At 36.7% G+C, this 23,341-nt stretch overlaps 1 protein-coding gene and 1 long non-coding RNA gene across 4 annotated transcripts in view; one reads left to right on the top strand and one right to left on the bottom strand.

Annotated features, from left to right (window-relative positions):
- The window catches only part of LOC124235445 (uncharacterized), a 63,577-nt gene extending 58,961 nt beyond the window's left edge, over positions 1 to 4,616 (bottom strand). The window contains exons 1-2 of the long non-coding RNA XR_006887482.1: positions 4,526 to 4,616; positions 4,029 to 4,075 (exon numbers count right to left, since the gene is read on the bottom strand). This is a non-coding gene — a long non-coding RNA (uncharacterized LOC124235445). The remainder of the gene's footprint in view (positions 1 to 4,028; positions 4,076 to 4,525) is intronic.
- Positions 4,617 to 4,781: 165 nt separating this feature from the next.
- The window catches only part of SECISBP2L (SECIS binding protein 2 like), a 47,587-nt gene continuing 29,027 nt past the window's right edge, over positions 4,782 to 23,341 (top strand). Inside the window, exons 1-7 of one of the 3 annotated variants that reach the window (XM_046651081.1) lie at positions 4,782 to 4,959; positions 12,825 to 13,003; positions 14,908 to 15,232; positions 16,899 to 17,031; positions 20,762 to 20,991; positions 21,274 to 21,298; positions 21,844 to 21,959. In XM_046651081.1, coding sequence (XP_046507037.1) covers positions 4,936 to 4,959; positions 12,825 to 13,003; positions 14,908 to 15,232; positions 16,899 to 17,031; positions 20,762 to 20,991; positions 21,274 to 21,298; positions 21,844 to 21,959 — 1,032 coding nt within the window. In that variant the 5' untranslated portion in view covers positions 4,782 to 4,935. Of the gene's footprint in view, positions 4,960 to 12,824; positions 13,004 to 14,907; positions 15,233 to 16,895; positions 17,032 to 20,761; positions 20,992 to 21,273; positions 21,299 to 21,843; positions 21,960 to 23,341 lie in introns of all 3 variants that reach the window. The other 2 variants (XM_046651072.1, XM_046651086.1) reach the window with 2 other exon arrangements.

Genomic DNA, 23,341 nt, shown 5'->3' with positions numbered 1-23,341 from the left:
CAAAAAATATCTTGCTCCTCCTCTGACTTCACTTGAAAGTGGGCTTTTATTTAAAAATCACAACGTGCAGCATCGTGACTGTAAGAACATGTGGGAACTGTAATGCTGAGAATTTGTTCCTGCATTATTTTGAACTTCTAAAGTTTGACTACTAAAATTTTTAATAATAAAATTGTAATAATAATCCAATTCTTACACATTCAGATTTGCCTTTATATCCCAGAGATTAAGCATTAATTTTAACATTTATGTTAAATGGCTCTTCAGCATTCAGCCAAAACATGAATTCAATGCACTTCTTCATAATTCTCCAAAGGGCTTTTGGAATGAAAATCAAACCCAAACTCCTTACCATGGCCTACAGGTTCCTAGCTGGCTTGGCTCTAATCTCTCGTTCCATCCACTGTTCATATCACTCTCCTCCCACCATTGTTTACTCCCACCAGTCTCCTCCTTTCGGTTCCTCTAATGCCAAGATTTTTCCCTCCTGGGGCCTCTGCTTTGTCTTTCTCCTCCCCTTTTGTATTCTTCAAATCTCAGGTCAGATATCAGCTCCTCAGAGGTCGACCCACTGAAAGTAGTCCACCGCCCCCTCCATCTACATTAATCACATAGCATGTTTTACTTCTTCCACAGCATTCATCTCTACCTGAAATTATCTTCTTTTTTTATGCTTATTTTCTGTCTACACTAAATTGTAAATTCCATGAGAGAAGGAACTTTGTTTTGTTCATTGTTATAGCCTCACTACCTAGACCAATGCCTGGCACTGAAGAAGTGCTCAAAAAATATTTGTTAAATAAATGAACGTGTAACACGACATTCAATAAGGATGCCAGCTGTTTTGACTGGGTCCCCAAAGGACAATAGATTAGATACCAAGTACCCCTACACCCTAAAGCCATGGGAGATCCCTACCATGTACATCCCTAACATGTAAGATACGCTAAGAAATTGTGGCTCAGCATTATTCACCACTTATCTCCAACCCAAAAAAGGGGGGTGGGACTGCTAAGTCACTGAGAACATTGCTTTGGCGATACCTAACACCTACCCACACATCCCACAGGGTAAAAAAAGATACTTCCCCTCCTCCTAAGCTATGTGAGAGGAGCTTTCAGGGAAACACCTGGAGGACTTGATACATGTCACCTGGAGTCTGAGGGAATCTGGGATCGGATACTTTCCTGAGAAAACCAATGGCAGGATAGAGAGAGAGAAACAAGTTGCACTTTCACCAACTGTGGATACAAGAGTTTTTTCCAGGGGAAAGTGTACTCATGTCAACAATTTACTTTGTTATGCACCAAAAATAATATGGATTATTGGACAGATAGAGGGATGGATGGATAGATATGTGATAAATGAAGTGTAGCAAAATGTTCCCAGAGACTGGTGGGGGAGAATTCTGCCTGAAGCCATTTTAAAAGGGATCCCAGCTAAGAGGGCTGCCTAGCTGAGCCCCCAAGGGATCAAGCAGAGGGTTGAACCCTCAGAAGTCCAAGGGCTGAGGGCTAGGGTCCTATGCGATTGCCCACAAGTGATTTCACGTATGTTATACATCTGAGACATCTGAGAAGCTCTGCCACCCTCTCCTTCACAATCCAAACCTGTAGGAATCTAAAAGCTTAATCAGTGAGTAGTGAAGGTAGAGGAGGTGGAGATGTAAAAGGTAGAAAATGAAAGTGGAACGTGTCACATCTCTCACCACAGGCTTCCATCCTGAAGCACAACTGAGCTTGGGAAAAGGAAAAGCTTTAACTTAGAATGAAATTTGCGTGCCCTTCATTGAGATTTCATTGAGGGCAGAAAAAGAAGTAGCCCTCAGAGAATTTGAAGAGACAGCAGAATAAAAAATCAAAGAATTCTATGTTTGCATCCTACGGAATCCTGCTCATTCAATAAAATGCACATGCCTAACAAAACCCAACCCTGGAGGAAAGGATCCTGATTTAATATTATATCACATGTTCATTTACTCAACAAATATTTATGATGCACGTGCAATGTGCCAGGCATTGATATAGGTAGGAGGATACGACGGTGAATAAGAGAAACATTTGATAGAAGTAGAGAAGTTCTAAAAGCCACTGGGGGTAATGGTAACATTTGGTATCTTGATAGAAATTTGGGTTACATAGGTACAGGCATTTGTTAAAACTAGAATTCAATATTTGTTTATAGTTTTTTTCTTTTGATGTAAAATTTACATACAATGACATGCACAAGTCTTAATTACATATATGTTTGCTGAGTTTTGACAAATGCACGATCATCACAACTCTGCCTCCCGGCATGGTCAGGAGATAACCTTGCCTCCTACTTCACTGAGAAAATAGGAGCCATTGGACAGGCATTCCCTCAACTCATAAACGTATCTGCAGTCCTGTCCATCCTTTCTGCCTTTCCTCTGTTATCATGGACAACACGTCCCTACTCCCATCTGGGGCCAATTTCTTCCCTTGGTTTTTGTATCCTATCCCCTCCAACCTCCTCAGATGCCTTGCTATATTGTATTATCCTTGTCGTCCTGAACTCTCATTTCAAGGAATGAGCTTGTTTAAGAACCAATGCTGGATTCTCTCTCTTACCTCAAAGTCCTCACACATACCATTTCCTTTTCTTAGAACAACTTTTCTACTGCATCTCCTTCACTTATCATAACTCCTACTCACTCTTCAGATCTTTGCTTAGAACCTAATGAACTTCCTTTTTCACACCACTCAGCTCACCTGTAATTACTTGTTCAATATATGTCTTGCCCACAAGACAAACACAGTCTCTGCCCTCACAGTGTCTTATTAACTGCCACACCTCCAATAGTTAGCATAGCACCTGGCACATTAAATATTTGTTGCTGAATGAGATAATTAATTAAAACTCAATCATATAATCTGCAAAATGTAGTATTTTTAAAATTGTCTTCTTTTTCCTCATAGATTTTAATTTTTCCTTCTAACAGCTATTGCAATCTTTTCTAGGATTGCGTTAAAGAAGGGCATTATGACATTTTTGTTCTTACAATTTCTTATCATTCTGTTTTTAAAATTTAACTGTCTTGTACATAGAAGATTCTCAACAAGAACTATTTCATAGTCATAAAAATCCTATAATGTGGAAAAATCCTTAGAGATCCTATCCAATTTCCTCAGATCATTCCCTAGAAGAAGAAAGAAGACCAAAATACTGTAGTATTTTTATGACTTCATTATTACTGCATTATTATTATCTTTTTTACTCAGATGGGAGTAGCTTATGGCTAGAGACCACCAGTGGGGAAACATTCTGAAAATTCAGAGTTCTTTTTTATCTTTCAATTGTGAAGGAGGATGATCATCTGTTAGTTTATATAACTACATCTTATAAATAGCTTAGTTTTTCTGAGCAAACCTAAATTCATTCAGCATTCAGTGATAGACACTAGGGGCCTAACATTACATGAAATGTTCATGTATGTAACATTCATACATACACGTGAAACCTAACCACATAAACAGGTATATATGCACACACACTGCACACACATATATAGCATTTGAAGAGGCAGAAGAGTTAAAACTAAATAAATGAGAGATCTCTATCTAAATATATGTTTCTTCTTAAAAACAGTTTCTACTGCCAGCCTTGATGTAAGCCTTGATGACGCAATATAGCTCCTTTCACCAGGTGAAAATATAAACGTGTGTACAGTTAGGGGCTTCACAGACCAGCCTCTTCTTGGAGTTCTACTCAAAGTAAACCAGATTAACAACCCGGACTAACTTGAAAAGGCAATTCAAATCTTTACTGATGTCTCCTGAAGCCTGACAAAGCAAACTTCTTAAACTTCTCTTTCTCAGCTGTGACTCCACACCAGTCCCCCAAGAAGGAGCCACCTCTACTCTCTCCCCTCACTTAAGTATAATTTAGTTTATATAGCTTTTTATTTTTCTTCCTCACCCTGAAGCTGACCAGCAAGCAAGAACTCTTCCAGGAAGGGTCAGAGGGTGTGTCTGATGAGATGCCCAGGGGGAATCTGCAATGCTTACCAAGTGTCCAGTGTCATGGCAGTCTCTTTTCTCGAGGAGCTAATGAACTGGAGATAAAAGGAACAACCAGTAAGTCCAGTGGAAAAAGCAACATACCGGAGTATATAATTACCTGTTGGGCGGTGGGATACAGACTCGGGGTAAAATTTGGAGATAGGCGACATCAGCCTGGAGGTGAGCCTAGAGGTGGGCCTGGACCTAAACAATGAATCACCTAATCAATAAATTCGTGGAGCCTCCTGACTCAGTTTCCCTCTGGTGGCCCTTCTGTGGTCTTTTCCTTTACGGTCATGATTCCCTTTATCTAGGTAATGTAAGGAAGGATCATACGTATAGCGGGCAGCTAAAAGCTCTTCCAACATCATTAACATGTGGTTTGGGATAATGAAGTGGCCTGTGAAGCCTGGAACCGGGTGTCCGAGTGGCCCGACAGTCCTTCAGTTGAACAGTCCAGAGGGGCAGTTAAACACTGAGCAAAGCGAAGAGGTCTGGGGCACCTGCTCCTAGGAATCGCCACCCGGCCTCAGCCTCCAGCTCTGCCAGCTCCGGTGCCCGCCACCTCCTGCTCAGGCCGCCCGCGCTCCCTCAACCCACTGGCCCTCTCGGTCCCCTCCCCCTCCTCTCGCTGCCCGCGCCGCCATTTCCGACTTCGCCTTCCGCCCATTTGGGCCCTCCTCGGCTTCCGTCCCAGATGATCCCTCCCCTAGGCTGCTGCTGCCGCCGCCTCCTCCATCTCCTAGAGCTGGAGCCGCCTCCTGGGCCAGTGGCGTAGCCGGACTCTGTCGAGGCCAGCCGGATAGGGGCGGCGGTCCGGAGCCTGGTCTCGAGCCGAGCGGGGGCCATGGAGAAAGCGGCCCGAGGCGCTCTGCACGTCGACTAACGCGGGCCGCGTACGGCTGCAGGCGCCATGGACCGAGCCCCCGCAGACCAGGTACGCGGGGTCGGGCTGGGCCGGCCGCGCTGGGGCTCGGGGGTCGCTGCTTCCTCCCGGGCGGGCCCTGGTCTCCGAGCGTGGGCCTGGACGGCCGGGGCCCTTGGGTTCCTGCGGGTGCAGATCCCCCCTTGCCTAGGAGCCTGGCGGTGCCCCACTCTCCTGCATTGTTCCAGATGCTGCCTCGGGCGTGGGGGCTTTTCCAGCCCCGGATACCACCCACCTCCCCCACCCCCCGGGCTGGGGACTCGATTTTGCCCTTCCTCCCTGGCTTGGTGAGAGGGGCCAGAAGACTCCAAGTTGTCCGTGCTTCTCCGAGAGGAGGTTTTATAACTTCCAGCGAATCTCCCCTTCGCTCACCCCCCGCCCCTTCCTTTTAGTTCTGGAATGTGTTCTCAAGGTGGAAAGGCTTTTGAAGGCTTCTCACCCGGAAAGACTGTCAGAGAATGTGTGATAGCTACAGATGAAGGGGGGGGGGGTTACGGGCTCTTTAGATCTATGTTTCATTGAGCGAAGCATTGTTTTTGCAATGGTTTTAAGGAGATGTTCCCTTTAAGATATGAAATACTACGGTTTTCCCTTGCCCTTTTAATTATTTGGCAAAAATTAGGATTTTTTAAAATTCGAACTTAGGTTTTAATTGTGTAGGACCCGAAGCATGAATTCATTTGCGAGCAGCCCGTTTTCCTATTCACAAAGTAGTCCCATGTAAGTGTTCTGTTTTGTTTTTAGTTGCATCAAATTCTTGATTATCCATGCTGGTAGGTGTCGGGAAGTGGGGATGATGACAATGTAAAAAATGGCCTCGAGTAATAGTTTTTTACCCCCCAGAAGTTTCAGTATTTTCCATTCTTGAGATCTCTATGAAACGACTTAATTTGATGAAGTTAAAGTTTATTTACTGTCCATTCTCCTCGTCATTGGAAAGCTTTGCCCCATGATGAACTAGGCAGATGGATGAAGGAAAAAGAAACTAGTGATTTGCCTAATTAATTTACAAATGCATAATTAGCACCTGCATAAATAAGATAAGATTTCCCAAATTCGTGTATATGTATCTATGTAACTGGTCAGAGCCAGTTTTGATTTTGAAATCGTGCTCTTTTAGCGGGCAGAACACAGCTTCCTAGTTGTGTATATCTGTTTTTTTACAAAAGCTTTAATTTAAATAAAGGCTTTATGTGAGTATCACTCTGAAAATACAGATGAGTTTTATGAAGCAATACCTGGATTTACCAAGGCAAAATTGGAGCCTCTTGGCAAGTATAGACAGGCTTTCCTGTGACCCAGAGTATTCTGTATACAGCCTGTATCCAATTTAATGAAGAACAATTTTTTTTAAGGTATCTGTCAAAAATGCCTGACAAATGAATAGGAAATTTTCTTGAATGACGTTGTTGTATATGTGTCACTAATGAAAGTTAAACATTTTGGTCCCTCGCCATGATGCCAGAACTGTGACCAGTAATGCTACCATATGTATACTTATGGTTCCTTTCATCCAAAGGAAATGTAATTAACTGTTTAGATGGTAACTTTTAGCAAAGCTCTTTGTGTGTGATTATCTAACAGCAAGTGCTATGAGCAAATTATTTAAACTAGAGAGCCTCTTTCTCTTTCATCCTATATCTTTTCGAAGTCCACAACCTATTAAAACCTTGTAGAAATTTAAGGGTTAGAAAAAAATCATGAATGTAGGTTTTCTGTTGAAGAATTTTTTCCTTTTTTTCCCCCCAGTACCTCCTACCTCTTCCCTAGCCTAACCCTAACTGAGGACATGATTTGAACCACCCCCTTCCTCCCCCCACATACTCACAGGAAACTTGAGATCCAGAAAAGTGATGCTACTTTGCCTAGTTCTGGCCGTAGGCAGTTAATTCAGGGGTCCATGGATGACCTGGAAGGAGTGTGCTTCATTTTATGTTAGCATTTTTCTGGGACAAAACTCCATTATTTTCATCATATTCTCAAAGGATCTGTCATTGAAAAAAAGGCTAAGAACCATGAACTTAATGCTTGATTAGGGACTCAAACTGAGATTTGTCAACTTTCTGGAGTTCTTGATTGCTTCCACTATACCATAGAGTAATGTACTGGCTTTTCCAGGTTATTTGGAATATTACTTTTATTTTTTGACCAATGAAGTGAATTTAGGTAGGTAAAAGTCATTAAAAGTATATGTGATATGTGCTGAATTTCCATTTTTACTCACAAAACATTTGTTTATACATTTTAAACCACTGTTGGTTTATATTCAGAATTTCTGGGCATGCCTACAGCTTTAAAACTTACTCATAATATTGTAGTGGTTAGTAATTCGTAGAAATTTGATTTTTAAAAAGCAGTACTTCATACAGATAGGGGAAGTGGGGAATGGATAGTGAATAAACCTCGACTTGTCAATTTAAGTCATTTAATAGAGGTCTTCTTGAGAGGTCAGTAGAGGTCATTCTTGAGAATGGAAAATACTGAAACTTTTGGCAGGGGTGGGGAACTATTATTTTAGATTATCTTTTACATTGTCATCGTCCCTGCCTCCCAGCACCTACTAGCCTGGATAATCAAGAATTTGATGCAGTGAAAAACAAAATACAGCACTAATGGGACTACTTTCTGCATTTTATCTTAACCTAATTGAAATCTTTGGAGTATTGCACAAGTGTAACTTTAAAAAAAAGTCTTGTCTGTTTTGCCTGAAGGCATTCATGTTGCTGTACTTGAATTACCTCTTTTTTTAAAATCTGAAATCTTTGTATAAAAGGGTAAACTGTGTATATGTTGATCAAGATTATAAAAAGTAAGTTACTGGGATGTGTGTTAGATAATAGCCTTAATTGCAATAATGACTATTTGAAAGAATGTTATGACTAGAAGAAAATCTCAGGAGTATTCTCTTTTAGCAAGATTGTATTAAATCAAAACAAGTAGCTTAATTTTAACTGCCAGAGTTAGATATTCTAAGGACAGATATTACTTGGTATAATGCTTTTTTTTTTTTTTGTCCTTAAAAAAAAAGCTGGAGTAAAGGGATGTGGAGAATAAATCATGGAGTTCCTTTTGTTTATAAAGGCTTAGAGTTTCTATTTTTAGGAAATTTAGGACAGTGTTTTGAGATTTTTTTTTTTTTTAAATAAACGGTGACCTTAGCAGTGACAGAACACTTGAGGTTTACAGACTCTTTTGTATTATCAAATAATTTAAACATTGGCTTAATTTTTAGTTCATTAACATTAGGTAAGTTCTTTTAAAAGAATTTACAGAATTATTGATCACTAATGTCTTTAACTCTTAGAAAAGCAAACGTAACAAATACGTATGACTTCATGCAAAGTGCTCTTCACCAATAAAGATACAAAATTATTGGCTTAGAATTCTTTCCTTTAAATAATTTATAAACTTCAAATAATATCGACACTGCAAACTAAACATATTCTAAGTAAGATACTATAAAACGTTTATTATTCAGTAATACTTATAGTTGGCTTTTATGGATATAGGTAAATGACTGTCTTAACAGATTTTAAAAATAATGCTTTTATAATCAAAAAAAGAAAGTGAATAATGCTCATTCAGTGAAAATATCATTTGGAAATTTAAAAAGGAATTTTTCCCTAAGCTTTTAAATGAAAGAGGAAATAAAAAAAGTAGAATTATAGGTTATTGAAAAAGTAATAAAATACTACATGTGAAAATCTGTGGGATGTGGCTGAAGCTGTACTCTGGGGCAAATGCATAGTCGTAAGTGCTTTTTAAAAGGAAAATAAAAACATCCAAGGTAAAAATGTAGAGGAAAACCCCATCAAAGCAAGAGAGAAAATAAATGTAAAAACAAATTAATAAATTAGATAATCCAAAAACTACTATCAAATTTAGAAAGCTGGTTTTTAGATAAATACCATGAGATTTTAACAGGATTAGATGCAGTTTATTTTAAGAAAAAGGGAGAAACGTTTGGATAGCAAAGCAAGTGGGCAGAGTCTAAGTTAAATACTTTGATTTTTCCTCAGTGTTTTTCGAAGTCTTGCACAACTTATATATATGTAACTACTGCAATTTGTTTTGGCAAGTGATTTACTTTCAGTATAAGCGATTCCAATGAGAAAACAGGATGGCCAGCAGATATTTCTTAAGCATTAATCATTTTTTCCTTCAGAAGACATTTATTTTATCTTTGGCCATGAGATGTAAAATATCTTGATGTTTGATACATCATATTTTTACCTTAACATAGAAAGAATGTTGAGGGTTTGCATGGTCCTGTTTTTTTCTGTGGGTGTGTGGTATATACTGAAATTTTCACTGTGGGAGGGTGCCTTATTATGTTCTACTTCAGTTTTGATTTTAAGTGGGTGTCATTTTTCTGTTGCTTAATCTGGGAAAATTATTTGCATCTTCTGGAGATTCTGTCTTAGAGGGGTTTAGTGTGCCTTTCCTGCTGATGTGTGCTTCATAGTAATGTTTACCCATTTTCCCTAAACCAGTCTAGTACAGTGCTCTTTCCAGAACATGTGCTTCATGCGTATTTGTGGAATTATATAGGCTCTCATGATCTGAATGCATTTGTTTAATAAGCTCTTTTTTTTTTTGGCTGAGGAAGATTGGCCCTGAGCTAACATCCATGCCACTCTTCCTTTGTTTTTTAGTATGTGGGCTGCCAGCACAGCTTGGCCACTAACAGAGCCAACAAAGGGGTGTAGGTCCACTCCCGGGAACCAAACCCAAGCCGCCAAAGTGGAGCACACTGAACTTAACCACTAGGCCACCAGGGCTGCCCACTAAACTCTTTTAAATAAAGTTTTTATGGTTTCAAGTTCTGATAAATTCTTGGGTTTTCTAGATTATTCACATCAAAGAAATTTTATTATTGACATTTGTTTCAATATATGTAAAATTTAAAAGGATGGGAAACTAAATTTCTTTTTTCAAATACAGGTTTCTGAGCTTATGATTTTTCATTAGTTTAGAACATTTTGAAATTCTGAAAGATAAAGATAATTTTACTATGTAGATAGTTTTTTTTGTTTTTAAAGCAAATAGCAGTATAGGAATAGTTAGACTTTGTCCTGTGTAGTTTAGACTTATTTCGTATTTTACATTCTTTAAGGACACAGCTCTGCTGTAAAATTTCTGATTTCTAAAAAATAGATCTTGGCAAAAGTAGAGAGACTAAATACAGAAATTCAAACTGAGGAGTATCATCATATGAAGTAAGTAGTCTAATTTTTTCATAATGTTTTATGTCCAGTAAGTAAGGCATTTTTCTTTAATTTCTGTACTTATATAATTGAATGATTGCCAGAATTTGTTGCTTACTTAACATATTGTCTATATGGGCTTTATATATGGGATTTTAAGAATAGTTTGGGATCTTAACCTTACTTTTCAGGCCTGAGAACAACAGATCCTGCATTTTGATGTATGATACTGAAGGCCCCAAAGTCACAGTAGGCAACTTTGAAAACCAGAGTTGTAACTACAGGAGAAAGTTTGCCAGTCTGTTCCTACTAGTGACATCTTCTGTTTGTGCAGCTGTTGACTACAGCAGCTTCTCTTTTTTGCTAAAAACAAAGGATCATTTCAGCATTTGTGAGTTTTATTGTTGAACTCTGATATCTAGAATTGCACTTAGAATAGAAACCAGTACAAACCTTAATATTTAAAGGTATATACTGTGTATATGTGCAACATTAGTTGTAAGTTGTGCATAACACTTTTTGTACAGTAAAATACGGATGAAACCAGGTATAAAAAATTTGTTGCAACTTTTGACTTGAGCAAGAATTTGAATTTGTTGTTACCAAAGTAATTTATGAGTTGGTATTTTGGGGGGGTGGGTGTTAGGAAAAGTGTTATTTTTGGCTTATCTTACTTCTTTATGATTATATTAATATTGTTTCTTTTTTCATGTTAGACTGAGAATTTGATGTAACCATGTTGCTTGCTTTAAAGAAAAAAATCCTAATGTCTTCTAGTCCAGATTTATAAAACTATTCAGAGAGTTCTCATATTTTCAAAAGGACTTTTTGATTTTTAAAAGAAATTCTAAAAATGACAGGTTTAGTGTAGTTAAAATGCGATTTAGGTTTTCCCTCTTGTTATGCGTATGTATGAACTATATAAAGCAAGTTTCCATTATCTGTGCATTACTGAAAATCAGCTTTTTCTCCCTAATTGGGGAAACATTTATTAGGTTGATATTTTGTACCTTAAATAAATAAGCTTTGAGTTCTAATGACTATCAGGGAAAATTACTGACTTATACTGTTAGCATTTGAAGGAGCTTTTGCTTCCTGTGTTAAAATTCAGGAAACCAATTTCAGTTCACAGATGTTTGTAAGCGCCATTACTATATCTACTTCAGATTTAGTTAATAGTACACAAGTAGACTTCAAAGTTAAATCAGGTTGGGAGGAAGGATATTGAATTAATACTGCTCTATAGTTCAGATTTCTTCTCCCTCTCCCCCCCTTTAACAAGCATTTCTGAATATTTACAGTGAACTCTTTTTAGAGAACAAATTTTATGAATAAATGCTGTATATTGAGCATATCAAGTCTTGTCTTTAGAATTTCTTGGATTTGTTACTGATTATTTTTGTGAGAAAACATGCCTGAAATTTATTCTGAGGACTATGCCTTGGTGGGAACTTCTAATAAATACCACCCTAATGGATTTGTTGGGATAAAGTTCTAGTTAGGACTATTGCTTTGAGGTAATTGATTTGGGTGGTTGAAACATTGGATTGCATTTCACTTACTGGTTTCTTTAAGAAGTGTTTTAATATCTTTTTAGATTGTAATATTTATGCGGTTTTTAACATTCTGCTTTTGCAGAGTGTGTCTGTAGATTTTTTCTTTTCATAATTAAATTTTTAATTTTAATTTAATTTAAATTTTTAAATTTGTTGTTAAATATAACAAACACAGAAAGAAAACTGCATAAAACCAATGTATAGATAAATAAATTGTTATAAGGTGACCACCTTGTAAGTATCACCCAAGTTAGGATATAGAACTTTGCCTGGTACCCACAAACTCTTCAGGTGCCTCCTCCCCATCACAAGCTCTTTGCTAAGAGTAATTCTTATGCTGACTTTTATAGATCATGTTTACTTTTCTTTATAGTTTGTCAGCCCCATGGGCATCCTTAAATGCTTTCATTTTTTAAATATGTCTTTTAAATTTCTGTAGATTTATTATAACAAAAAAATGAAATAAACTAAAGTGGAATACATATTCTACAATAATTTAGTTTGCTCACCTTTTCTACTGGGAAACTGAAGTACTCATTTTTTTCCCCAGTTTAACTGTGAACCAGAAGTTTTTTTCCCCTTAAGTATTTTTTTCATTCATCTTAGACATTTTCCTTCCTTTTAATTTAAGCATACTAATCTAATTTCCTGAAATGAACAGAAATAGACTGTTTTTTAGACTATTCAAACAAATATAAAGTAATTGTCCTTCACAGCTGTGTTCAATAATTTTTTTCCCCTAACAAATTTACTTAAAAACACGTTGTTTAGTCTGAAGAGCTAGATTTCTTACTACCAGCTTTATTTTTGGACTCTGAGGTATGACTTCCTTGTTCTCTTGATTGTTTTAACAGCTTTGGTTACATAAGAAATGATTTCATTGAAATGTAATGTTTGATAAGTTTTTCCCTATTTTATTCAGTGGCTTTGTGTAAATAGCTTAATCATATGAAGCTATTTTAATTTGACGGTGCTGTTCCTTTGAATATTTTGTGAATTCTGAGAAGAGACCTAATTGTTGTTTGTGAAGACTGACTCTTCTATTATTAAATTGTGAATTCGTGTTAAGTGTTTTGCTTATTTGTTAGTAGCGTGTTTCACTTTCTTTTTGAAGAATGTCAAGCTGTCAGCTGAGGTGGAGCCGTTTATCCCCCAGAAGAAGAATCCTGATACCTTTATGATCCCTATGGCGCTCCCAAATGAGAATGGAAATGTTTCTGGCGTAGAACCAACTCCAATTCCCAGTTACCTGATTACTTGTTATCCGTTTGTGCAGGAAAACCAGTCCAATAGGTAATTTCTTTATTGTTGTTTTCCTTTTTGGGGGGACAAGGGGTAGGAAAATACAGAAGTTGGCAAAACATATTTCTTAATTTTTTTCCTTTTGTAACTTTTGAACAGTAACCATTTCTTTATTTTGTAAGAGGAGTAAGTAAAACCAAATGATGTAGAAATTTGAAGATTGTTGACATGGATTATTTTCTCATTTTTTCTGAGGGGAAATGGAGTTCTTTGGATATACCTTCTATAATAAGTCATTGAGATTTGTTTGAAATTATCTCAAAGGGAGGAGTGAATTATTCAGAAAAAGGTGAAGGGAAACCCTTTTTTGAGATTAGACATCTTATCATGATTACCAAGGCAGTCTGGCATAAGAAGAACATACCAAGGGATAGACTTTAACTTTGAAGGTTTTATGGTTAGCGTATATCTCTCGACTCCGATTCTGGTTTAAATTTAGCTTCCGTGCTATATAGTCACAGGGTGACTTAGCAAAATGTTGACAATTCAGATAACGTGTGACCTAGTGGTTAGGGTGTAACTTGTGATAGTCACGATAGCGTTCCTAACTCTGCTTAGACTGTCTGAATGATTAGCACTTCATTGGTATAGTTCATTGTATTCCTGTATAAAAGTACTTCCAGCCTCTTTCAAGTTATATCACACAGAAATTGTACTTCTGTAGCCTCTGCCCAGCTACCCCTGACAGCTAAGGCAATCAGTTTTTCTACTTCTGTAAGCCATTGTGGTACACTAGTGTGCCAAGGCACACTCTTTGAGAAATTCTGGATGTATGAAAGAAGAGACCACTAAAACTACTTTCTCAAATATTAAATATTCAAGTTAATCTGAAACTCAGTAGTTTTCAGGATTGGACAAATAGTAGAAGCAAAGGGATCCTTCTCAATTGAAGTTACCATTATATTAAAAATCTTTGACCTGTATTGGACTATGTTTGAAGTGATTTGTAAACTAAATATAATACTACTGTTTTTGTATTTGGCATAATGGCCAAGTGTACAGTATGATAAATTCAATTTTTCTTACCAAATAATTTTTGAGAATTCATGAGTAAGCCAGCCAGCAGATTATTTAAAAATATTTTTAGAATTATGGCAGCGAACTTTTTTCCATTTTGCTTTGTCACAGGAGTAGTGAGGAAAAGCTCTCTGCTCCCACTCCCCACTACCCCTCAGTTAGCAGCAGCACCCCTGTGCAAGGAGGACTGCTGAGAGAGGAAGGATCTTGCTGGGCTTTATAGGAACTGCACTCGAAGCAGCTCTGCTGCTAGGAATAAGATGGCAGTGGACAGGCTTGTCTTTTTCTTCTCTCCTTTCCCTTGGACCTCGAGCCTGCTTCCATTGCCAAGGAGGGGAGCCAGGAAAAGAGCTGGACTAGGCTAGGTGGTTAGGGGAGTATGGGAGAGGAATAGGAGGCCCTGGGATGAACTGACGAAAAAGAAGTGGAAGAATCAAATCACCCATTATAATGATCGCCTTACCCTGCTTTTTGCAGCAGCCTGTCGTAGTTGTTAGGATTGGATGGGAACTTTGGACTGCCTTTGTTGGCAGATCCAGCAGCTAGGTGTTTAACTGTTAGGCAGAAATATCTTGAGGAGGTTGAGGGCAGGGTTACAAATAAGAATGGTATGTACTTTTAAAATTTTGGAATGCAGTAAAAGTATCAGGATGAATTCCTTTATACTGTCATTTACATTGTTATTACATGTACGTAATAATCTCTAATAATACCAGAGAAATTTGTAAGATGATAATTTTGTTTCCTTTTTCAGAGTTATTATGAAGCCACTCTTCTGTACTGTTTTTTCTTTTATTATTAAAATGAGTTGAGATTTTGCTTTAGCGTTACTGTTAGACTTGTCAACAGATTTGTTCTTTTTTGATTTGGTTTTACAGACAGTTTCCATTATATAACAACGACATACGATGGCAACAGCCCAATCCAAACCCTGCTGGACCATACCTTGCCTACCCCATTATATCTGCTCAGCCACCTGTTTCTACAGAGTATACATATTATCAGCTGATGCCGGCACCATGTGCCCAAGTTATGGGATTCTATCATCCTTTTCCTACGCCTTACTCCAACACCTTTCAGGCTGCAAATGCTGTAAATACTATAACCACAGAATGCACTGAGCGTCCAAATCAGCTTGGACAGGTCTTCCCGTTGTCCAGTCATCGAAGCAGAAACAGTAACAGAGGACCAGTGGTACCAAAAGTAAGTGACTGATTTTGATTGGCTTTTATGTTTGATATTTCTGTTAATAATAGTGTAAGTAATTTGCTACTTGAATTCATTAACCTTTAATGCTGAATTTACTGTAAAACATTTCATCCACTATTAAAAAATAGTCAAGGGTATAGCATTTATAAATAATTTTTCCTGTTTTTTTATTGTTCCTCATTCTTAATTGGTGATGTGATTTACAGTCATCAAGTTCCTTCAGAGAGTTTTACATAACCATAGTGCACAAATATTTCCAAATTGTTTTAATTCAGTGATAAAAATTGCATGTGCAATTTTTTGCATGGTGTGCAAGTGACACCAATATTAATAAGTGGTTAATTTGGATTCTGTTGCTAACAGTGTTGCATGGCTAATGTACTTCAGGATATTTCAGTCTTCAGAATTCAGCAGGAGATATTATGGGAAAGAACATTTGTGATTTGTTAACTGCCTTCAACTTCATTGTTTCTATTCTATGAATTTTTAGCAGGAATAGCAGTTTGTTCTTCAAGAGATGCTTTACTATATTATAGGAACACAGGGTCTCCTAGGGCTGAAGAAAATGAGAGATAACTGTGTGAAACCACCTTTAGCCAGGCCCAGCCATTTGACTGAAAAAAAAAAAAAAGACATGAAGATCTTGAAATCCCAAGAGAATTGAGGTTCATCTAGGTATCTGTTTCTTAACTAAAAGGTTACTTTTCTATTGAGGCCTTAATATCAAAGCAAACAGAAGAAAAACCATCTTTCTTCTCAGCACTTTTGAGCTAATAAATAAAGGCAGAGTGACTTCTTAGATGCATCTTATGACTGTATCATTAAGGAGCTGATGCTTTCCTAGATTGCATTAGCCCAGCTTCTTCAGTGAAAAGTCTTTGCTGTCTTCTGGCGTACTTTTTACAAATTCAAATACAAATAAGCAGCAGAGGTTGCTTTGGAAAGCTTTTAGTCTTCATTCATGGAAACACTGGATCAAAGGAAATCCTTTTGGGACCTCTGAGAATGAAAAGAAATAGGTACTGGAAATAAGATAATAGAACATAACTTTCAAATGTTGAAGAAACATGATTTCTCATAGTGCATTCCCAGCATTTGAATTTGGGAAGTTAAATTCAGAGTTCTGTTATGTAAATTACTATTAAATGATGAATATTCTTATTTTAAAAAATGAAGGAAAGGATCAGCTATTTTATATTTTCCTGTTAAACTCACAGCAGAAATTTCTTCTGTACTTCATTGCTTTTATAAAACTAAAATTTAGCTTTTGGATAAGTTACCACCATTTCTATTACCCTTTTAAGTAAAAATTTACAGCCCCTCTTATGAGACGATTATACTCCTATTGTTTATTAATTATTGAGAAAATTAAAAATACAAGTAACAAAAATGGATTCATATTTTATTAGTCATAGTCATGTTAATGGTTATTTGAAAAATAATATATAAATGTGTGTATAATACATTATTTAGCCTATTATGATTGGCTGTAGATAATTTCATGAAATCCTAACACAGTAACCCTGTTTCCTCATGGATTGGGAACCACTAATTTGGAGCATACGTTTAGGTGTATTTTATTGTGGATGTGTATTTTATAATGTTGAGTTTATTGAGTAGGATCTTAATGTTTTTTTTTTTTTTTAATTTAAATCAGCAGCAGCTTTTACAACAGCACATAAAAAGCAAAAGGCCATTGGTGAAAAATGTAGCTACTCAGAAAGAGACAAATGCAGCAGGTCCTGATAATCGATCAAAAATTGTGCTTCTGGTAGATGCTTCACAGCAAACTGGTAAGGCAGGGGTTCTTATATGTACCTCACTGATTATCTCTTGTCGTGCATTGACTTTATCATTGTGGACTATACCACTTTTCAGGATTCTAGACTTTCATCTTTCCATTTATCCTGCCACTTTGTGAAATTCTCTAGGAAGGATAAACCAGTCCATGTCCTTAAAGTTCTTTCAGCTTGCTTGCTGGCTTATGTACAATTTTAAGCAGAGTGTGAGGTTTCCTTATTCCCTTATAGTAGCGGAGCAGTTTGGAAATCAGAGATGGAATTTTGCAGACATTGTAGAAATTTGAGGGACTCATTTTGGTAGAAATCAAAATTGTACATGTTTTTTAACTAGATTAAAATCCTTTACAAAACCTCCTAACATCCGATAGTATCTTTCTAGAAAGAACTTAGCAAGTTTTCTGTGCCTTATTTTAGCATAGATCTGAACCAAATCTATGAGTGACACTTATATCTTATCAAACAAAAATTTTGGACTAGTCGGATATCATCTTGTCACAAGTTTTTTAGAGTACTATATAACATTAAATAACAAAGCTTTATCCTGATAATAGATAAAAATTAATAGTCTTGCAACATTCTACCTATTTTCTGGTTTATATCATGAAATTCCAATTTGTACTTCTGATCTCAGCTTAATAGGTAGAGATTAGATGTCTGTCTCCTTTCATCCATTGTCATTGACACTAGTTAAAAAAATCCTTGTTAATAATTCAAGTCCAAGAGTTAGACCTGTTTAAAGGCACATTCGTTTTTTATATCCCTCTGCAGTTTCCACTCAAATGTGGTCTGGCTTGAAGTGAATTAGATGGCACATACTTTCTTTCATTTGGGCTGTGCTTTTTCTTTTGGGCATCTATTCAGTTATCCTTTTACAATTGCTTAGCTCCGTTAGGAGCAAGAAAGGATCTGGGAATAAGTTAAAAAACAATCTAGGTGATAGTACAGTCATTGTGTGATTTGTAGGGCATAAAGCAGTAAGATTAACAGACTGACAGTGCTTGGAGTAGCTATGGAAAAGAATCACAATGTTATGTATTACAAAGTTTTCTATGTTTTGGTTGTTCCTAGTCATGGTGACCCATTTCTGTGTGCTTTCAACCCTGGGACTGTTTTTAAAAATTAGCCTTACTTTTTTAGTCTGCTCATTAAGTGACCACAAAGACAACCTTCTGAGGCATAACAGTTCGAAAATAGAAAGGTGAAAGTGTAATTTGAGTAGAAGATTATATCTTCTATCAGTATTCTTATTCTTTATTTTCAAATTCTGATAATCGCACATTCTAGCAACATTTTTATTCTTACTTTGTTTTTAATTTCTGAGGATTAATTGAGATCAATCACAGGTAGAATGAAATATAGTTTAAACGTATTTGTAACAAATTTTTACTTGAGCACAAGCTCGTATTATTTGATAAGAGTTTAGTAAGATAGCTAGATATAATATACAAAAGTTAATTGCATTTTGGTGGGCTACCAACAAACAAAAATTAAGAAAAGATGCCATTTACAATAGCAACAAAAATATACTTACTGGGAACAAACTTTACAAAAGATGTGCAAGACATTTATGCAGAAAACTATAACTTTACCATAGGGTGTTTAAAAAAAAAAACCCTAAATATCGTGTTCATGCAGGACAATTTGATTTTTCAAATGTCATTTTTCCCAAGTTAGTCTGTAGATTCAGTGCAGTTTAATCAAAATTCCAATAGGTGTTTTAGGGGAATCTGACAAACTGATTCTGTAGTAAAGGAGCACTGGCCTGAGAAAAGCCATCCATCTCTGGAAGAGAGCTTTTCCTCTGGATAGCAAGCCTTCTGAAGCTATCTAATTCCTAGAGGTTTGTATAAAAATACAGTGCACAAAAATTAAACAACGCAGAGCCCAGAAACAGACTCACATGTATGTGGAAACACATATGTGGAAAATGACAGATAGCATTACAGATCCCTGATTTTACCCCTTGCAGATCTCTTCCAGATGGATTAAGGACTTAAATGGGAAAACCACATATAGAAGAAAATATAGGCAGATATCTTTATGACTGCAGGGAGGGAATAATTTCTAAAATTAAGAATTTCTGTTTATCAAAAGTGAGTGAAAGAATAAGCCACTAACTTGGAAAAGATTTTTACCGTTCTTATAACTGACAAAGGATTAGTATGGGGACATAGAGGTAATTCATATGAATCAATAAGAAAATGATCCCACCTTGTCCTCAGGGCCTCTGGGACACTCTGCTGGAGGGCTGGAACATTTTGGCAGGACTACAGGAATCTTTCCTTGACCCACTTCTGTGAACGTATCCAAATAGAGTCTCCCCCTAGAAAGAAAAGCGACCATTTGATTAAAGATGCACGTTGTAGCCGTGCAACAAAAACACCGAAAACTTCCCAATGTCCGGTAACAGGTGACAAGTCAAGAACAGTACAGGATATCCACTCAATGGAATAATATGGAGCCTTCTTCCATTATAAGTATGAAGAACATATACATAATATTAAACAGAGCACAACTCAAAATTACGTTGAGGCTGTATAAAAATTATATATAGGCAGAAGGGTGGAAAAAGGAAAACTTGTGATTTGTTGGGTTGAGAGGAGATTATAAGAGTTTTTTTGTTTTTTGTTTTTTTAATATCTTGCGATTACAATTTGTGAAATACAGAAATAAGAAACAGAAAACTCAGTAGAAAAATAGGCAGAAATCAAACAAGCCAAAAGTAAAATTAAGAAATAGTTCACAGAGGAGAAAACGTTAGTGGTTAAAAGCATCAGAAAAGAGCCTCAACCTCATTATTAAGCAGGAAAATGCAAATTAAATCCACATTGAGCCGTCTATTTATACCCAACAATTGGCAAAAAATATAGCCTAGAAGACAGTATCGAATATTTGGTGAAAATGTGATCAGTGGGGATATTTATATCCTGCTGTTGGAGTGTAACTGTTTTAACCACCTTTGAAAGTGATTTGGTATTACTGAGTCGAGTATGTGTATCCTCTAAGGCTCAGCAGTATTTTCCGTGGAGAAGCTTACACATGCATGCATAACCTGTCTGTATAAGAATGTTTACAGCAGTATTGTTCTTAATAGCAGAACCCAAAAACAACCTTTGTCCCATTGGTGGTACAGAGGTAGATACCTTATGGTCTATTCATACACAGGCACACTAGATTCCAGTGACATTAATGAATTACAGCCACATGCATCAGAATCTCAAAACCAGTGTTGAGGGGGTGAGGGGTGGGAAGGAAGTTGCAGAAGAATATGTACAGCATGATTTCATTTTTATAAAGTTAAAACTGCAAAATTACATTTTTTATGTTTTAGGAACACAAAAATCTGTGGTAAATCTATTTTAAAAAGTGAGGGAGTGATAAACACAGAATTCAGAGTACAGGTAACCTCTGGGGGAGGAAGGAGATGTGGTGCTAGGGGGGCATGCAGTGGACTTCAAAGGATTGGTAGTGATCTCTTTCTTAAATGGGTGATGGTGGTTTGTTTTAATATTTTAATTATGCAAATATTCTCTTTTCATAATAAGCACGTTATAAACCAATGTGTTATAAACCAAAGGAACATCTTACCTTTGATCTTTTCGAAAAGTTTTTACCATTTACAAAGTTAGATATCTGTGTTCTTACAACCTTACTGTTAATTTAACGAGAGTTTATCAATTTGGTCCTCACAAAGGGTTGTCACACTTTCCTTGCCTTGTAGATTTCCCATCAGACATCGCTAACAAGTCTCTTTCTGAGAGCTCTGCCACAATGCTCTGGAAGTCCAAAGGCAGGAGGAGAAGAGCATCCCACCCTACTGCGGAATCCTCTAGTGAGCAGGGGGCTAGCGAAGCGGACATTGACAGTGATAGTGGCTACTGCAGCCCCAAACACAGCAACAACCAGCCCGCAGCAGGGGCTTTGAGAAATCCTGATTCTAGCACCATGAGTGTATGTAACATTGCTTTGATTTATCAGTTATTTATGTCAATATTTGTGTCCTCTGCTGAAGCCTAAGTATCTGTTTTCATTAACAATTTCTATAGTAACAGGATAGTTAAAAATGTTTTTTGTATATTTTATTATTAATATGAAAAATACTCATTTGTGGAGAAGTGTTTTTTCTAAGATTGTAACAAGCATACTTCACGCTAGACTGAATTACAAAATGTTTTGCAAGGTATATGGTATTGACAAGTGGAAAATAATCATCTTTTTTGTTTCTATTTTTAGCATGTGGAATCATCTATATGTACAGGTACTTATTTCCTGCATAATGTTTTTGCTATACTTTCTTCTTTGTCCATGTCAGAATTTTGCTTTTAAGTAGGAAGCCTGCTGATGTTGCAGAAGATTTAGCCATCTCCCAAAGAGATTCAAGTTAATTTGAAAGTACTACAGTTCTGCTGATAACCTTGAGAAAATATGGCTGGAAGTATTCTGCAAGATAAGACTTGGAGTACCACTTAAAGTTTATGGAAAAATTTCCAGTATTACATTTATAGTGACTGATTTTCAGTAGAGTCATGCACTGCCTAACAATGTGTCAGTGATGGACCACATATACAATGGTGCTCCCGTAAGATTAGTACCGTATAGCCGAGGTGTGTGGTAGGCTATTGCATCTAGGTTTGTGTAAGTACAGTCTATGATGTTCACACAGTGACGAAATCGCCTAACGACACATTTCTCAGAATGTGCCCCTGTTGCTAAGTGATGCATGGCACACATGAAGTTAGGTCGCAGTTTAGGTTTTGGCATCTTTTATAAGTAAGTCATATTTTTAAATCTCACTTATTACAGGTGGTGTAAATTGGTCCAATGTAACTTGCCAGGCAACTCAGAAAAAACCTTGGATGGAAAAAAATCAGACATTTTCTAGAGGTGGAAGGCAGACTGAACAGAGAAATAATTCACAGGTAATTTGAATTAGTTTGGAGACATTTGATTAGTGTGAGATAAGTTATTGTAAATGGTATAGTGGTTTTTAAGGACAGTGTCCTTAATTTTTGGAGATGCATATTGAATTATGTAAAAGTAAGATATCATATCTGTAACTTTAAAATGGCTTAGCAATAAAAGTGTTATTTAAATTATGAAACTGAATGGCAAAATGTTGAATGAAGGGGTTGTGTACATGGGTGTATATTGTACCATTTTTTATATTTAAGAAATCTATTTGGATATTTCATAATTTTTAAAAAAAAGACCCTCCAATCCTGCTTCATCTGCCATGACTTATTGACATGAAAATCATTTTCATACGTTAAATATTGATTCTTTGGGCGCCCGAATGCAGCCTTCTCCACGTGTCTTTACTTTACTATAAATACTACGAGCCACACTCTGTGCTTGCTGCTCGGCCATGATGACTGCTGCCTCATGCTGTAGTGTGGCCTGACTGGGCAGCTTCCTGGTCTTGGGGAGCTAGTTCTGGCTTCGTACAGCAGAGCAGGTTATATACTGCTGTGAGCTTCCAATAACTGTCTTCCTATATTGGTTGTCTATGAAATCAGGGAGTTGTTTAGTGGTCAGCATTTTTAATTTTCAATTTTTAGATAGACTCCCTGGATTCCTTAAATCTAGTTAAGAATTTAAAGTTATCTTATGAATAAATCTGTGGATAATCTCAAATAAGAGTAAGTTACCAGTGAATTAAATAGATTCCCTGGATTCCTTAAATCTAGTTAAGAAATTAAAGTTATCTTATGAATAAATCTGTGGATAATCTCAAATAAGAGTAAGTTACCAATGAATTAAATAGATTCCCTGGATTCCTTAAATCTAGTTAAGAAATTAAAGTTATCTTATGAATAAATCTGTGGATAATCTCAAATAAGAGTATGTTACCAATGGATTAGATAGACCAAATACTTGCCTGTTCCTTTTCCTCCCTGAAATAAAGCACTTCAGATGTACCCTAACATTATTTAGGCTGTCAGGAAAACAAGCAGAATAATGCCCTTTTCTCTATGATTATTGCAAAAATGAGTCAGTGGGGTTTGTGGCAGGCTCGTGAGGTAGTGTAGCTTTAGTTGATTAAAAAGAAAAGAGCTAAAACAAGAATTGTTTCTATAGATTACATAAACAAAATCTACAAAATGTTTAGTTAAGGGCTAAAATTTTACATTCAAATTGTAACTGCTAGACCTGCCAAATTTGCAGTCTGGGTACTGTTAACTTGGGTATCAGTAGTCCAGTACAGAGGAAATAATGCTGATATATATGGAGAAACATTTTATCTCTGCCTCAAAACTGGTGAAGAATGGTAAAAGAACCAAAAAAGAAAATTATGCAAATA

The sequence above is a fragment of the Equus quagga genome, chromosome 2, assembly GCF_021613505.1.
Source record: "Equus quagga isolate Etosha38 chromosome 2, UCLA_HA_Equagga_1.0, whole genome shotgun sequence".
NCBI lineage: Eukaryota > Metazoa > Chordata > Mammalia > Perissodactyla > Equidae > Equus > Equus quagga.
Note: the sequence above shows the minus strand (reverse complement) of the source record. Positions and strands in the feature narration are given on the sequence as shown.